Source organism: Ornithorhynchus anatinus, chromosome 16 (assembly GCF_004115215.2).
Source record: "Ornithorhynchus anatinus isolate Pmale09 chromosome 16, mOrnAna1.pri.v4, whole genome shotgun sequence".
In the NCBI taxonomy this organism is placed as follows: domain Eukaryota; kingdom Metazoa; phylum Chordata; class Mammalia; order Monotremata; family Ornithorhynchidae; genus Ornithorhynchus; species Ornithorhynchus anatinus.
The window spans coordinates 1,739,283-1,756,616 of NC_041743.1; the positions used below are offsets into that span (position 1 = coordinate 1,739,283).

Genomic DNA, 17,334 nt, shown 5'->3' on the forward strand with positions numbered 1-17,334 from the left:
TGTAGGGTTGAACCACTCTCCCCCCACTTCAGAGCCTTATTTTGAAGGCCCGTCTCCTCCAGGAAGCCTTCCCTGACTGAGCCCTCCCCTCCTCTTCTCCCATTCCCTTCGGCGCCGCTCTGACTCCCTCCTCCATTCGACCTCCCACCCTTCCCCAAAGCACATATGTTTAGATCTGCATATATATCTGGAATTTATTTATTTATCTACTAATTTATTTACACTAATGAACACCTCTCCCCACGCTATCGGTTTATTTTCATGTCTGTCTCCCCCTGCAGACTGTGAGCTCCTTGTGGGCAGGGAAGGTCTCCGCTCTTCTAGTGTGCTCTCCCAAGCGCTTAGTACAGTGTTTCGCACGCAGGAAGCGCTCGAGAAATACGATTGTGATTAGTGAAGGCATGAAGCGCTTAGTACGGTGCCCCGCACCCAGTAAGCGCTCGATAAATATGCTTCGATGAATGAGTGAACTGAGCGCTTTGTCCAGTGCTCGGCACACAGTAAGCGCTCAATAAATACGATTGAATGAATGAACGAATAGTCCAGTGCTCTGAACACAGTAAGTGCTCAATAAGTACGATTGAATGAATGAATTGAGCGCTTAGTGCAGTGCTCTGCATGATTGCACGTATGAATGAATGAATGATTTAGTCAGTGAGCCCGTTGTTGGGCAGGGATTGTCTCTCTCTTTCTCTCTGTCGCCGAATTGTACATTCCAAGTGCTCAGTCCAGTGCTCAGCACACAGTCAGCGCTCCATAAATACGACTGCATGAATGAAGGAAGGGAAGAATGGATGAAGGGAGGGAGGGAGGGAGTAATGAATGTAAGATGGAAGGGAGGAAGGGAGGAAGGAAGGAAGGGAGGAAGGAAGGAAGGGAGGAAGGAAGGGAGGGAGGAAGGGCGGGAGGGAGGAAGGGAGGAAGGGAGGAAGGAAGGAAGGAAGGGAGGGAGGGAGGAAGGAAGGAAGGAAGGAAGGAAGGAAGGAAGGAAGGAAGGAAGGAAGGAAGGAAGGAAGGAAGGAAGGAAGGAAGGAAGGAAGGAAGGAAGGAAGGAAGGAAGGGGGGAAGGAAGGAAGGAAGGAAGGAAGGGGGAAGGAAGGGGGAAGGAATGAAAGATGGAAGGGAGGAAGGGAGGAAAGAAGGATGGAAGGGAGGAAGGAATGAAGGAAGGAAGGAAGTGGGGAATGAAGGAAGGGAGGAAGGAAGGGAGGATGGAAGGGAGGAAGGGAAGGAGGGAGAGAGGGAGGGAGGAAGGAAGTGGGGAAGGAAGTGGGGAAGGAAGGAAGGAAGTGGGGAAGGAAGGAAGGAGGGAAGGAAGGAGGGAAGGAGGGAAGGAAGGAAGGAAGGAAGGAAGGAAGGAAGGAAGGAAGGAAGGAAGGAAGGAAGGAAGGAAGGAAGGAAGGAAGGAAGGAAGGAAGGAAGGAAGGAAGGAATGAGTGAATGAAGGTAGGCAGGGAGCCCGGGGGGACTGAAGGCGGGGCCGCTCCGTAGTGCGCATGCGGGTGGGCCTCCCCCGGGCCCTCCGTCACGTGACAGAGGTCGCCCCTCCTCCGGCTCCCCCCCTCAGGGAGCCGCTCGGCGATTCAGAGTCCGGGGCGCGGCCCCGGCCCCTGTATGACGCGGGCGCAGCCCCGCCCCGGGGGCGAGGCGGCGGGCGGTATTCAGGGTCCGGGGCGGGCGGGATCCAGAGTCCGGGGCCGGGGAGGGGGGATGGAGGAGGAGGCGGAGAAGACGACGACGACGACCGCCATGATGGCGGCGGCGGCGGCGGGCGGCCCCGAGGAGGCCGAGGAGGAGGAGGACGGCGGCGGCGGCGGCGGCGGCCCCGAGGCGGAGCTGAACCTGTCGCGTCTCGGCGTGTCCCCGGAGGCCGTGCGGTGGGAGCTGGAGGCGCGGGGCGGGCGCGGGGCGGCGCGGCGGCTCCTGCTGCCTCACAACGGGCTGCCGGCGCTGCCGCCGGGCCTGGCCGCCCGCTTCCCGCACCTGCTGCTCCTCGACCTGAGCGGCAACGCGCTGAGCGCCCTGGGGCCCGAGCTGCTGGGCCTCCGCTGCCTCCGCACGCTGCTGGCCAAGAACAACCGGCTGGGCGGGCCCGGGGCGCTGCCCAAAGGACTGGCCCGCGCCCCCCTCGCCCGCTCCCTGCGCGTCCTCAACCTCAGCGGAAACCGCTTCCGACGACTCCCGCCCGCCCTCCTCGGCCTCACCGCCCTCCAGAGCCTCAGCCTCGGCGGCAACCTCCTCCACACCATCCCCCCCGACATCGAAAACCTCACCAGGTAATGATGATGATGATGATGATGGGGGGGGGCATTGGTTAAGCGCCTGCTGTGCGTCCAGCACTGGGCCAAGCGCTGGGGGGGATACGAGGGTGGGCACCTCCTCCGACACATCCCCTCCACATCGACAACCTCACCACGTAATAATAATGATGGGAAAGGTGGCATTTGTTCAGCTTTTACTGTGTGCCCAGCACTGGGGGGGATACGAGGGTGGGCACCGCCTCCGACACATCCCCTCCACATCGACAACCTCACCACGTAATAATAATGATGGGGATGGTGGCATTTGTTCAGCTTTTACTGTGTGCCCAGCACTGGGGGGGCATACGAGGGTGGGCACCTTCTCCAGCACATCCCCCCCACATCGACAACCTCACCTGGTAATAATAACAATGATGATGGCATTTGTTCAGCCTTTACTATGTGCCCAGCACTGTGGCAAGCACCGGGGGGGATACAAGGGTGGGCACCTCCTCCAACACATCCCCCTCACATCGACAACCTCACCAGGTAATAATAATGATGGGGATGGTGGCGTTTGTTCAGCTTTTACTGTGTGCCCAGCACTGGGGGGGATATAAGGGTGGGCACCTCCTCCAACACATCCCCCCCACATCGACAACCTCACCTGGTAATAATAATAATAATAACAATAACGAAGGGGATGATGTTGGTGTATGTTGAGCCTTTACTGTGTGCCTAGCACTGTGCCAAGCACCGGGGGGGACACAGGGGTGGGCACCTCCTCCAACACATCCCCCCCACATCGACAACCTCACCTGGTAATAATAACGATGGGGATGATGGCGTTTGTTCAGCTTTTACTGTGTGCCCAGCACTGTGCCAAGCACTGGGCGGGGATACGAGGGTGGGAACCTCCTCCAACACACCCCCCCCCCATCGACAACCTCACCAGGTAATAATAACGATGGGGATGATGGCGTTTGTTCAGCTTTTACTGTGTGCCCAGCACTGGGCCCAGCACTGGGGGGGATACGAGGGTGGGCACCTTCTCCAACACATCCCCCCCCCATCGACAACCTCACCTGGTAATAATAACGATGGGGATGATGGCATTTGTTAAGCGCCTACTGTGTGCCCAGCACTGTGCCAAGCGCTGGGCGGGGATACGAGGGTGGGCACCTTCTCCAACACATCCCCCTCACATCGACAACCTCACCGGGTAATAATAATGATGGGGATGGTGGCATTTGTTCAGCTTTTACTGTGTGCCCAGCACTGGGCCAAGCACTGGGTGGGGGGGCACAAGGGCGGGGAACTCCAACACATCTACAACCGCACCAGGTAATAACGATGGGGATGATGGCATTTGTTAAGCGCCTACTGTGTGCTTAGCACTGTGCCAAGCATTGGGGGGGACACAGGGGCGGGGACCTCCTCCAACACATCCCCCCCACATCGACAACCTCACCAGGTAATAATAATAATGATAACAATAACGAAGAGGATGATGTTGGTGTATGTTGAGCCTTTACTATGTGCCCAGCGCTGTGCCAAGCACCTGGGGGGTACAAAGAAGCAGCATGGCTCAGTGGAAAGAGCACGGGCTTTGGAGTCAGAGTTCATGGGTTCGAATCCTGGCTCAGCCACTTGTCAGCTGTGTGACTTTGGGCAAGTCACTTCACTTCTCGGTGCCTCAGTGACCTCATTTGTAAAATGGGGATTAAGACTGTGAGCCCCACGTGGGACAACCTGATTCCCCTGTGTCTACCCCAGTGCTTAGAACAGTGCTCGGCACATAGTAAGCGCTTAACAAATACCAGCATTATTATTATTATTATTACAAGGGTGAGAACCTCCTCCAACACATCCCCCCCCACATCGACAACCTCACCTGGTAATAATGATGATGATGATGGCATTTGTTCAGCCTTTACTATGTGCCCAGCACTGTGGCAAGCACTGGGGGGGACACGGGTGGGGATCTCCTCCAACCCATCCCCCCCACATCAACAACCTCACCAGGTAATAATAACGAAGGGGATGATGTTGGTGTATGTTGAGCCTTTACTATGTGCCCAGCACTGTGCCAAGAACCAGGGGGGATACAAGGGCGGGAACCTCCTCCACGCCATCCCCCCGACATTGACAACCTGACCGGGTAATAGTAATAATAGTAATGATGATCGACAACCTGCGCAGGCAATAATGATAACGATGATAATGATGGGGATGATGGCATTTGTTAAGCCTTTGCTATGTGCCCGGCACCCGTGATGTGCAGAGCGCTGTACTGTGAGCGGGTTTCGGGGGGAAGCAAAGGCTGCCCCGCCACAGGGGCTCCACGTGCCTGATCGGAAGAGGACGGGAGGCGCTCAAAACCTTCCGGAGCGAGAGCGTCGATCCCTGTGGCCTTGGCGGTGGGTCGAACCCCAGTGGCGCCGTTCACGTTCCCTCCGGGAAAAGCCCGGCGTTGCCGTGCGGCTTCCTGAAACCTGGATAATAATAATGATGGTATTGGTTAAACGCTCACTGTGTGCCAAGCACTGTTCTAAGCGATGGCAGTGTGATGTAGGCTGGTTGGGACTTGTAGCTTCCGGGACCCTAGATGGTGTCTTGGGGGGTCTTTTCGAGGCAAAGCTGACCTTAATGGTGATACTTAAGAACTCACTACGTGCCAGGCACTGTACTACTACGAATAATGGTAGTATTAAGCGCTTATTAGGTGCCAGGCATTGTACTAAGCGCTGGAGTGGATACGAGAAATCAGGTTGGACGCCGTCCCTGTCCCACGTGGGGCTCACAGTCTCCATCCCCGCTTTACAGATGAGGTAACTGAGGTCCAGAGGAGGGAAGTGACTTGCCCGGGGTCACCCAGCAAGCGAGTGGCGGAGCCGGGACTAGAACCCATGACCTTCTGGTGCCTAGGCTCCAGCCACTACGCCACGCTGCTTGTCCGCCATGCCACTAAGCGCTTTGGAAGGTACGAAATCATCAGGCGGGGCCCGGTCCGATCATCCCGTCTCCGATCCGGTTGTCCGGTCTCCCCCGCGGCGTTCTCCGCGCACAGTAATCGATTAACCCACCGACTCAAACCTCCACCCCATCCGACTCCCCTCCCTCCCCCCCCAGCGAGGCTCACAGACTTATCCAGGAGAGAATGAATAACCCGAACAACGTGGAGAAGGTGAGCTTTGATCATCACTTCGTCCCCCTCTCACCAAAGTTACTTAGTTATTAAACACTTATCCACTAATTTGGAGAGGGTCATCCCGACTGGTCCGGCCCGGGCAGCGTGTTCATGCGGCCGGTGCCCGGACCTGCTGAACTTCGCCCCCGCTTGCAAAATTTCTGATGTGGCGGGGTGCGGGGAGACGGAAAGAGGCCGCATTAAGCTGTTAAAGAGAGGAGGAAGGCTCAACCCCGTCTTCGACACCCCGGTGACGATTGTGTCGGTGACGATGACTTTAATTCCAGGATAAAACGCTCATTCTGGATGGACTCGAGTTGAAGCGGGGGCAGACGGGGCGATTTGATCTGTCCCCCGGGCCGAGGGCCCCGCCTGATGTGTTCACTCTGCCGGCATTTGGCAGGGCGTTACGCACCGGGCGAGTGGTTAGCGCGTGCTGTTATCCTTAGGTGACATTCGCAGGACTTGCGTGGAAACGGGGGTAGGCGGGCCCGTGGCGCCCACCCCGAACCTTGGATTTTGGGACATTGGGTTGTTCTTACCAGGAAATGGGGAACTGGCCCTTCCACCGCCCCAGCCTGACTCGGGGTGAGGCCGCCCTCCTTTTTAAACTGTGCGCAGCGCTTAGGACGGTGCCTGGCGCGTAGTAAGCGCTAAAGTTCCCTTCCGACAAGTGAAATGGCGCGGAGGCGAGGGAGGAGCTTGTGCGGTTAGCTCGTTTGTCTCCTCAAGGACGAGATGGGCGCGGCGTGGCAGGGCCGCGAGGTCGGGAATTACCCCGACCCGTCTCCCCCGGCGGGAGGCACCTTTCACAGCCCTCTCCCACCCGGACGTCAGGCCGAGAAGCGCTCGGCGGGATTGGAAACTTTGTAGTCCCAGATGTACCGCCTCCTCCTTGATGACCTTGGCCGCGTCCCTGAAGCTCTCCGTGTCTCAGTTTCCCCATCCGGGACAGTGGGGATGAAGTACCAGTCCTCCCTTCTGAGGGTTTGGGACAGGGACGGGATCCAGCGCGTGAATTCCAGTAAGGGCTTATTACCATCAAAGCAACTTCGAGGGGGAAGTCTGCCGAAACGGGTTGGTTTGCCCGAAGAGCCCAGAGCAGGACAGGTGAACCAAGAACGGGCCGCTGTCGAGGCGGGAGACCGACGTGGACTGAAATCCAAGCAGGCTTTTGGCTTCCAGGGCCTCCGGTCCGTCCGGGTCTCCAGCCGGGCGGCCGCTGACCGTCTTTTGGCGTTAGGAGAGACTGCGGACTCCCCTTTGGGAAGGGCTCCCCTTTCCCACCCTGTCTCCCTCCCGGACTAGCTCCAGTCAGTCGTCCCTCGGTCGTATTTATCGAGCACTTTCTGTGTGCACCGCACTGTCCTAAGCGCTCGGGAGAGGACGACAGAACAATAAACGGCCCCGTTCCCTGCTCACGGCGAGCTTACGAGCGAGAGGAGGGGGAGACGGACATGAATATAAGAAAATAAATTACAGAACGGTACTGTGTGTACCGTACTGACGGTCGCCGTCCCCCAGGCCACCGCCCTGGGCATCACCCGGGCCTCCGCGGGGCCCCCGGGGTCTCGGCCCGGCCGCCGTGGCCTCTAAGCTGTCTTTTTCCTAATCAGGCGGTTTCCTCCCACCTATCGCATCGGACTTCCACGAACGGACCAAGACGGACACCCCTCCCTCCCCCGCCGCCCCACCCAGGAGACAGAAAGGCCTGGGCCAGAGCCCGCAGAGAACTGCAGAAAAGGAAACAGCATTGGATAGAGGACGGGCCTGGCAGTCAGAAGGTCACGGGTTCTAATCCTGGCTCCGCCACTCGTCTGCCGGGTGACCCAGGGCAAGTGGCTTCGCTTCTCAGGGCCTCGGCCCCGTCGTCGGAAAATGGGCATTGAGAGCGTGGGACACGGATTGTGCCCAACCTGATTAATTCGTATCTACCCCGGCGCTTAGAACGGTGCCTGGCCCAAAGTAAGCGCTTAAAAAATACCATCATCGTTACTGGTGGGGGCGGGGTGTATTTGCCTGTGTCCACCCCAGTGCTTAGAACGGTGCCTGGCACATAGTAAGCGCTTAACAGAGACCATAAATATTATTATTAAAGGGAACAAGCCTCCTTTTCTTCCGAAAAGGAGCCCCCCGGTCAGGCGAGTTCATCAGTTGTCTTGAGCGCTTACTATGTGCCAAACACTGCACCAGGCGCTTGGGAGAATACAGTTTAACAGAGTTGGTCGTCCCCCATCCACGACAAGCTTACGGATTGGAGGGGGAGAGGAAGGAACGGATTCTGGAAATTTTGCGGAGGAAGACCTGGTGGAATTTGGGCAGCCGACTGCGTGTGGAGGCTTGAGAGATGGGGACGGTGGTGGCGGCGCATTCTACGTCGGCAGAGTGAGCGGCGGGGGGAGGGGGTGTCTGCTTCTCCCCCTCCTCCTACAATTTATTTAATATCTATGTTCCTCCCTTGACTATAAGCTCTTTGGGGGCAGGGAATGTGTCTGTTAACCTCGCTGTGTTGTACTTTCCCAAACGCTCAGAACAGTGCTCTGCGACAGAAAGCGCTCAATAAACTTGATTGGTTTTAGTGTTTTCTTTTTGGTTTTCCCCCGCCGCCCTCCTCTGGATGAAGAGATTCGTTCTCGGTGGTTGAGGGAATCATACCGTGCCTTTTTCTCAGGTAGATGTCCGCTCAAGGGGAATGGAATGTTTCCTTTCAGCTCTTTTTTCCTCTCTCTCTCTTTCTTTCCAGTTTAGAGTTTTTATACCTTGGCGGAAACTTCATCAAAGAAATCCCTCCTGAAATCGCCAACCTGCCTTCTCTGAACTACTTGGTGCTGTGTGACAACAAGATCCAGAGCGTCCCTCCCCAGTTAGCCCAGTGAGTGACTCCAGACCCTTCCAAGGGTGAATCGGGGACCCGGGGAGCGTCCCCGGGCTCGTCGGTCGGTGGCGTTTATTGAGCGTTTACTGTGTGCAGAGCACTGAACGTTCAGCGGGCGGCGATGGGACCCAGCTCTGGCTTCGGGCCCCGTGGGCTGTCGGGGGGCAAAGCCCAAAGCAGGGGAAGAAGGCGGAGAGGGCCTCGTTTTCAGCCCTGCACGGGGGCAGTGAGGCTTGTCCGGTCCCGCAAACCCTCCGTGACCTCGCCCGGAGCCTTTGAAGCAACCCCGGCGACCTATTGGCCGCCTTCCCCCGGGCGATCAATCGCACACGACTCTTCTGGCCTCTGGCACCCTTCCCGTCGTAGCTACTGGGTGAGTTAGCCGAGATCCGGCCTGGGAGCCCCCCGCCTTGCTCTCCTCGACGACCGTGGTTAAAAAGCGGGAAGCGCGCCCGCGTTCTCGTCGACCAACCCCGGGGGTGCCGCCGGAGGCTGGGCCTTGGTATCCGTTAAGCGCTTATTCTGTGCCAGGCACTGTACTAAGCGTCGGGGTGGATACAAGCAGATCTTGTCGGACACAGTCCCCATCCCGTGTGGGGCTCACGGTCTCAATCCCCGTTTTACAGATGAGGTGACCGGCGCCCAGAGAAGTGAAGTGACTTGCCCAAAGTCACACAGCAGACGTGGAGGCGGAATTAGAACCCGTGACCTTCTGACTCCCAGGCTTGTGCTCTTTCCACTACACCAAGCTGCCTCTTTTCAGATTTAGAAGCAGTGTGCCCTGGTGGGAAAAGCCGGGGCTTGAGAGTCAGAGGACCTGATTTTTTTTTTTTTTTTTTAAATTAATATTGGTTATGCACTTACCGCGTGCCAGGCACTGTTCTAAGCACTGGGTACTTACATGATGATGGTGTTGGACATGGCCCAGGTCCCACATGGCTCTCAGTCTTAATCCCGGCACCTCCACCGTGTGACTTGGGGTGAGTCGCTCGGCCTCGGTTTCCTCGCCTGTCAAGCGGGGATTTGATACCCGTTCTCTCTCCCACCTCGACTGTGAGTCCCACGTGAGCCAAGGGACTGTGTCCAACCTTACCCCGGCGCTCAGGACAGCCCCGCGCACATAGTAAGCGCTTCACGAAAACCTCAGCGAGGACTGTGACGAGGTTCTAATCCCGGCTCCTCCGCTTCTCTGCCGTGTGACCTTGGGCGAGTCCCTTGGCTTCTCTGGGCCTCGGTTCCCTCGTCGGCAAAACGGGGATTCAACCCCCGTTCTCCTTCTGACTTAGACCACGTGGGACTTGATGATCTATACGCCCCAGTGCTTAGTACAGCGCTTCGCACAAAACCGAGGAGGAACGGTGTGGCTTAGCGGATGGAGCGTGGGCCCGGAAGTGGGAAGGACCTGGGTTCTAATCCCCGCTCCGCCCCCTCTGCTGTGTGACCCCGGGCCAGTGACTTGACTTCTCTGGGCCTCAGCGACCTCGTCTGTAAAATGGGGATGAGTGTGAGCCCCGGGTGGGACGGGGACCGCGTCCAACCCGAAGAGCCGGTATCAACCCCGCTGCCTGGAACGGCGCTTAGCTCAGCGTAAGTACTTACCACGTACCGGGATTACGGTCACCGCCAAGAGCCCCGGCGATGTTTGTGATTGATTCAGGTTGCACTCGCTGCGGTCGCTGAGCCTTCACAACAACCTCCTGTCGTACCTGCCCCGGGAGATCCTCAGCCTGGTCCAGCTGCAGGAGCTGAGCCTGCGTGGAAACCCGCTGGTGGTCCGCTTCGTCAGGGACCTCACGTACAACCCCCCGAGCCTCCTGGAGCTGGCGGGCCGCACCATCAAGACCCGCAGCATCGCCTACACTCCCCGGGACCTCCCCGAAAACCTCGTCCGCTACCTGGACTTAGCCAGCAACTGCCCCAACCCGAAATGCGGAGGTGGGTTGCGACGTCCGCGTCGGGACGGCCCAGCGGTCCGAGGCGCCACCGTTCAGGCCGTGGCCCGCTCTGGAGGGGCGGGTTCGAATCCCAGGCCGGACTTGGGGGCCGGCAGCGAGGCTTGATGATAAAAACGTTGGTATCTGTTAAGCGCTTACTGTGTGCAGAGCGCTCTTTAAGCGCTGGGGGAGATACAGGGTCATCGGGTGGTCCCACGTGAGGCCCGCGGTCTTAATCCCCATTTTACAGGTGAGGTCACCGGGGCACCGAGAAGTGAGGTGACTCGCCCAGGGTCACACGGCTGGCAAGTGGCAGAGCCGGGATCCGAACCCATGACCTCTGACTCCCAAGCCCGGGCTCTTTGCGCTGAGCCGCGCTGCTTAGGGGTTGGAGCCCGGGCCTGGGTGTCGGGAGAACCCGGGTTCTAATCCAGCTTGGGCAAGTCACTTCGCTTCTCTGGCTGTCGGTCCCCTCATCGGAAAATGGGGATCAGGAGTGTGGGACACAGATTGTGCCCCACCTCCCTGATTAATTTGTATCTACCCCAGCGCTTAGAACAGTGCCTGGCCCAAAGTAAGCGCTTAAATTCAGGGGCGGGGGACGTTAAACCAGGAGCTGGGGGGAGGGGGGGACACAGTCAGGAAGGGCAACCACTGACTGTCTCGGGTCTCTTTCCCCTCAGTTCTTCCTTGCAGGGGTGGAAAGAGCTCAGGCCTGGGAGTCGGAAGGACCTGGGTTCTAATCCCGGCTTCTCCGCTTGTCGGCCGCGTGACCTTGGCTTGCCTGTTCACTCATTCGGTCACATCTGTTGAGCACTTATCGTGTGCAAGGTGCCGTATTTAGTGCTGGAGAGAGTACGGTAGAACAGTAGAACAGTAGGCCCGGCACCGCCTCTAGACCGTAAGCTCGTTGTGAGCAGTGAATGTCAGTTTATTGTATTCTCCAAGTGCTTAGTGCAGTGCTCTGCACGTAGTAAGCGCTCGGTAAATACGACCGACTGACCTCCTCCTCCCGTGGGTGTCCCTCTGTTGCGGGTGCTCCCCGTTTTGGCTCTGTCGGCTTGACCGCTGTCACCAGCGGCCCCCGAAGCCTGCCTGTCCCGGGCGGTTCGTTCGCTCAATTCAGTCGTATTTATTGAGCGCTTACTCCGTGCAGAGCGCTCTGCTGAGCGCTTGGGAACGTACAGCGCAGGGAGAGCGACTCCGGGTCCCCGCGGTCCCCGACCTGGACCGAGGGATGCCAGGCTGACTTTCCTGGAATCGGTCAGTGGGATTTAGCGAGCGCGTACCGCGTGCAGGGCACCGTTGGAAATACTCGGAACGTACTGTGCCAGTGTCATCTCCGAGCGGGGCCCTCGCTTGCGTCAGCGAGGAGCCGGGGCCACCCCGGCCTCCGAGGTCGTATTGCCCCATCTCGGCAGGCCAGAATGGCCCGGGGGGGGCGGGGCATGCCAAGGCCGCGCGGGGTCGAGCGGCCTCGAAGATTCTCTCCTCCGGAGGGCCTCGGGCACGTGCGGCCCGGGGCAGAGGCTGCGACCGAGGGCGCTGGCGGGCGGGGGGACGGGAGAGGGGGAGGAGGTCTCGGCCGGCGGGCCCGGCGGGAAGCGCCCCGAGCCCCCCGACGGACCGGCCCCTGGGGTCTCCCGCCCCCACCCTCCCTCCTAACGGTCCCTCTGTTCTCCTCCCTGCCCCTCAGGCGTCTACTTCGACTGCTGCGTCCGGCAGATCAAGTTTGTCGACTTCTGCGGGAAGTACCGGCTGCCCCTGATGCACTACCTGTGCTCTCCGGAGTGCTCGTCCCCCTGCAGCTCCGCCTCGCACAGCTCCACCTCCCAGAGCGAGTCCGACTCGGAGGACGAGGCCGGCGTGGCCGCCCGCAGGATGCAGAAGGTCCTGCTGGGCTGAGCTGCGCGCCTCGGGGGCCGAGGACCCGGCCGGGCCGCTCCGCCGCCTCGGGGTCGTCGGCCTCTCCTCCTCCTCTCCCGGGCGTCCCCCGCCCCCCGCCTCGGCGGAAGGCCCGGACTGCCCCGGCCGGGGGCCGGCCGCGCCGCCGTTCCAGAGCGACGGCGAGAAGGCCGGCCGTCAAGCGTTTTCGAGTCGGCGGGCCGTCGCTCTGCCGGATTCTTGGCCCCGGCAGGGAGGGGTGGGGGTGGGCAACAGACAGCGAGCGGGGCCGGGCCGGGCACCGAAGGGCTGGAAGCTCCGGGTGGAAGGAGGGGCCCGGGGGAGAGCGGGCGCGGTCTCCCGCCCAGACCACCGCCGCGCCACCTTGCCCACCGCCGGGTCTTCCGACTCTTCCACCCTCCTCCCGTCCCGCCCGTCTTCCCTTCTCCTCCGAGCCTAGTCCTCCTCCGGGAGCGGACTCTCGGGGTCCTCCGGGACCACGTCCCTCTCGAGCTCCGGTCCTTCCTCTCTCGTCCCGAACTTCTTCTCCTCCGTGACCACCGCCACTGTGCCTTTACCCGGGCGGTTTCCGTCCCCGGGCCACGGTGCCAACGTTGCCTGGATTCCGGTGTCCTCGCCAGGGCCGAGGGACGATTCCCAGTGAGCTTCGACGCCTCTGCCCACCTGCTCTCGGGACCGATCTGGGCTTTGGTAGCCGCCGCCCGCCTCCGCTGTGCAGTAAGGAGTCCCCGGTCGGGCGTGGGGATGGTCAGGACCGTGCCCCGGATCCCACCCGCGAGCGAGTCTCTCCCGTGGTGGAGCCCGACTCCTCCCGGAGACCCGAGCCCGAGACGGGGACCTTTCTCCGCCTGCCGGGCCTGAGGGAGGTGCGCGGACCGGGCACTGCCGGGGACTGGAAGTGTGCCCTCTTCACGTGTGCCCGTCGTTGCCCACTTCGAGACCAAACGAGGCGTCGCTTCTCGGCCAGGCGAGGACGGGCCCGGCGTTTTTAGCACTCCGCAGCTGCGCTGTCGGCTCGCCCCCGCGAGCCTCTAGACCGGCAGAAGGCTCGGTGAGCCGGGGGTGGCTCAGCTGCGTGTCGATCCTGACCCTGCCTTCTCAGGGCAGGATAGAGCCCTGGCACCCTCCCTCCCGGGAGAGAGGGCAATTTCCCCTTCGCTCTCAGGCTGACCCTCGTCGCCTGGAGACCCAAATGCCAAGCCCCTTCCCGGGCAAGCGGCTGGAAGAGTCGGAGGGAGGCTTCGTTCCCGCCCTCTCCCTGGGAATTCCCGTCCAGCGCTGAGATTCTAGGTCCCGGGGCTGGGGGGAGGGCGGCGGGGAGAAGCAGCTTCTCTCCCGCGGCACGCTTGTTCCCCCCCCCCCCCCCCACCCCCAGCCTTATTGGAGACGTGTCCGGTCCTGCGTCACCCCCCCAACACGTACACACCTCCCACGCCAAGACCGAACCTCCCTAGCCTCCGGAGGCGGCCTGGGTGGAAGCTTGGGTGAAAAGCTACGGCCTGTGGCGACCGTGACTTCTGAGATCCTGGAGAGAAATCTCCGCTCTCGGGAGGGGAGAAGCGGTTCTGTCCACCGGCCTATTTTCGCTCTGTCTCTGTGTGTGTCTCCTCCTCATCCCCCCCTCGCCCCGTCTCTTTACGCCCCTTCCCCGCCCCCAGCCCGGAGAAAAAAGGGCCGAGAAGCGTCCCCCTGTCATGGGCCACTGGGCTCGGGGGCCCAGACAGCACTTCCGGGTGCCAGCGGGAGCCATCGAGGCGGGGGGGCGGGACCCAGATCCAGTTTCTCAGGGCCGCCCGGCCCTCTGGATCTGCGGCTTTTGGATGTCTTGAAAGGAGCCCTTTGGCGGCTCGGGGAAGACAAGCCGCTGCCTTTGTTATCCCCCCGCTGGCCGAACTGAATAAGGAAACTTAATCCAATGAGCGTAATGAGAATTAATCCCCACAATCGCATCTTTGTTGGAAGCTCAAGGAGCACTTCGATGCATCTAATTCACACGGCCGGCAAGGGGTCCCCGACCCTTTCACGCGGGCCCCGGCTCCTCAGTTACCACGGGCCCGCCCCCGTGAGGGGGTGGGTCACGTGACCGTAGAAGACGGGCTCGGTCCTCTGTCGCCGGCCCTGAATTGCACCCGATTCAGAATCAAGTGCCTTACTCTATTTCCTTTTCCCCCTTTCCAAAGGATCTGGCCAGAAGCCTCCGGGCTGGGAATTCCCACACGGAGCCGGCGTTCCCTTGAGCCGTCGTACGCCCGGCGTGAAATCAAAAGCGGCCGCCGTTATTTCCCAGAGTCCCGTGCCTGCGCGGGCAGCGACGCCTCGGACTTCGGGGCCGTCCGCCCGTTAGGCCAATTAACACCGCGCGCCGTTTAGGCCTCGGGAGAGTGCCGCGGTTGGACGAGATCCCCGTCGCCAGGGAGCTTGCAATCCAGCGGGGGAGGCGGGCACGGCCTAACGGGTTAGGAGGTGGACGTGCCGAAGGGCGCGTGCTTAAAAAGGAAAGGGGGGGGGTGCAAGTCGACGGGTGCCCCGGGCGGGATTGTGAGCGCACAGGGCCGAAGAAGGTTGCCGGAAGGTTGCGCCCCCCGGGAGAAGGAAAGAACCCAGTCGCCGATTCGGAGATGTGTCTGCCGTGGTCTTGCACGCCAGCCGGCGGGGCGGAGAGACCTGGTGCTTTATGCCGTCACCGCGATGGGACTTGAAATGTTGGGCCAAACTGGCGCGGGGGAGGAGGAGGAGAGTTTTATCTGCGAGACTGTGGGCGGGTCTCCCCCCGGTCAGCCCAGAACGCTCCCTGACGGACGGCTGCCGCCCCAGCCCGCAGACACGCTGCGAAGCGTCCCTCTGGGCAGACCTGTTGCGCCTCAGGTCCGGCGCCTTGAGGCTGTTCTCGAGCGCTTAGCACAGTGCTCTGCACACACAGCGCTCAGTAAGCACAGAATCATTCGATTCAGGCGGGACTCAACGGAGTCGAGACGGCGCTTACTGCCGGGGAGGTGGTTTTCTGGTTAGATTCCCTCTTCCCTACTGGACCACTGGGTTCTGGCCGTTGGCTCGACCATCTTCGCTTCTTCCCCCCTCGAGGCTTTCTCATCCCTTACGCCCGTAAGAGAGGACCCTCCTCGTGGGCACGGTGGCCCTGTGTTTCTGTTGCATCCCCCCAGCGCTCGGTGCGGTAGACTGCACCCGGTAGGCGCTCAATAAATGCCGTTCCTGCCCCTTGCCAACGTCGTATCATGTTTCCACTCCCTCCTGCTGAAACAGTCTGCTCTGAAAGGGGTCTATTCACCGGCAGCCCCCTTGACACCCACCCTCCCGGCCCTTGGGTCCAGGCGGGACAAAGCAGCCACAGGCCGGTGGCCCGGGTTCTGATCTCAGCTCCGCCACCGTGGAGCCGTGTGGCCTCGGCCGGCGTCCGCACCCCTCTGAGGGGCTTTCCCTTGGTGTCACAGCAAGAGGGGACCTGAGGGGAGGGAGCACTGAACTTGAGCCCAAAGGGGGCAGTGGAGAGGGACACCACCGGGGGGGGGGGGGGTAATTTGGGGGGAGATAGGTTCCCCGGCACAGAGTTGGTTGCTCGAGGGATGGGTCGGCCCTCCGTCTTAACTTCTTGGGGAAACGGGAATATCCGGCTTCCTGGCCGGCCTTCCCGTTCCTTCTCCGAAACCGCCAGGGACCAACTGTCGGCCTGACGCGGGGTGGGGACTCGGGGAGAGGAGCGGGATTCTGGCCGGCGGCCCCTCGGGTGGCTTGGAAACTAGGCTCTGGGCTTTGTGCTCCATGGGAGTGGGAGATGGAGATCCAGAGGGATGGCTCGCGGGGGCACCGAGGCACTTGGAGGAGCCGGGTGCCGACCGGCCTCCGCGTCACCCACGTTCACGATCGGGCGTGGGACCATCCCACACTACTCTTGCCCTGATGGCCCGGCACGGGCTGTCCAACCCCCTTAGCTCTCCCTTCTCGACTGGCCCGGCAGTCGGCAGCGGGGTTGTGTTCTCCCAGCCCGGTCTAAAGGAAGGGCCCGGGAGGAGTCGGATGGGAAGAGGTGGACGCCGTCCAGGAGGAGGAGCGGATGTGCTGAGGGGGCTGGTGCAGGGAGCTGGATTTGGGGAGTAGGTGAAGCTCTGTTCCTTCCCCCCCTCGGTCATATTGGAAGTCAGACCTGAACACGGGTCCGCATCCCCGAGAAGGCCTCTGGGTTTGGCCCGGGGAAACCGGCCCCCCTCCACTGGCTCCCAACCGATTTCTGGAAGGTCGGCCCCACTTAACGGACCGGTGGGTGGATGGATCCCGGAACTCCTCGGAAGGTGAAGGGGCGTCCCGCAGCCCCCGGGGGGGTGGCCGGAGAAAGTCCAAGCCCGGAGACTTCCCCCAAAGCCCATTCCGGGCCCGGCCCGGTGTCTGTCGCGGTTGTGGCGACGACCGAGGACGACGTTCATAGATCGAGGAGCCACTTGCCTAATTGATGGTGAATCGGAAGGTGATGAGATGCCGGTTCGGGCCGAGGCAGGGGTCAGGAGAGGTCACCCCCGTCCGGCCCCCTCTCCCATCCCGGCGCTCCCGGCCGGTAGACCGGCATCCCTTGTACCCATTCGCTTCTATCCGTCCCAGCGCTCAGTACGGTGCCTGTCACATAGCGCCTAACAAATACCGTAATTATCATCACTGTCATCCCTCCCAGAGTTTTGTTGGTGCGGGTCCACGGCTAGCTCACCTCTCTGGGGACCGTATCCCCAGAACCCATCCCAGAGGACAGGGGAAGCAGCATGGCCTACTGGATAGAGCCCGGGCCTGGGTTCTAATCCCGGCTCTTCCGCGTGTCTGCTGTGTGACCTCGGGCACGTCGCTTCCCCGGGCCTCGGTTCCCTCATCCGGAAAACGGGAATGAAGACTCGGCTCCGTGTGGGACCCGGACCGGTTAGCCCGTATCTCCTCCGCTGCCCGGCACGTCGTAAGCCCTCAACAGATTTTGAAAAACCTGGGAAAGGAACAGGTGATCGGCCTCCGTGCCAGGCGCCACCGCCTCGACCCGGTGGAGGAGCCGGGCAGCTCGTCGCCAGATGGGTGCCGAGCCCGTCGGGCCCCGCGGAGGGTGGGCGGTGAGCGTCGGGCCCGATTACTCCTCACGCTCCAGCGGCCGGGAAGGCAATTGATGTCCAGTGGGGTTAGGGAATGGGGTCAGAGGGCCGGGCC

At 61.0% G+C, this 17,334-nt stretch overlaps 1 protein-coding gene across 1 annotated transcript; it reads left to right on the plus strand.

Annotated features, from left to right (window-relative positions):
- The first annotated feature begins 1,496 nt into the window (after window positions 1–1,496).
- Window positions 1,497–15,365, plus strand: LRRC58 (leucine rich repeat containing 58). Its single transcript, XM_039914340.1, has 5 exons — window positions 1,497–1,689; window positions 1,775–2,276; window positions 8,174–8,302; window positions 9,963–10,240; window positions 11,936–15,365. Exons 1-5 carry the CDS (start codon window positions 1,497–1,499, stop codon window positions 12,142–12,144), a joined length of 1,311 nt encoding a protein of 436 aa, XP_039770274.1. The 3' UTR covers window positions 12,145–15,365.
- Window positions 15,366–17,334: the final 1,969 nt, after the last annotated feature.

Bases quoted from the DNA above. Each gene is read 5' to 3' on its own strand.
- LRRC58 (XM_039914340.1), top strand. From the start codon at position 1,497: ATGCGGGTGGGCCTCCCCCGGGCCCTCCGTCACGTGACAGAGGTCGCC. The intron at 1,690-1,774 runs GTCCGGGGCCGG...CGGCGGCGGGCG, and splicing joins CGGGGCGGGCGGGATCCAGA to GCCCCGAGGAGGCCGAGGAG. The intron at 8,303-9,962 runs GTGAGTGACTCC...TGATTGATTCAG, and splicing joins GTCCCTCCCCAGTTAGCCCA to GTTGCACTCGCTGCGGTCGC.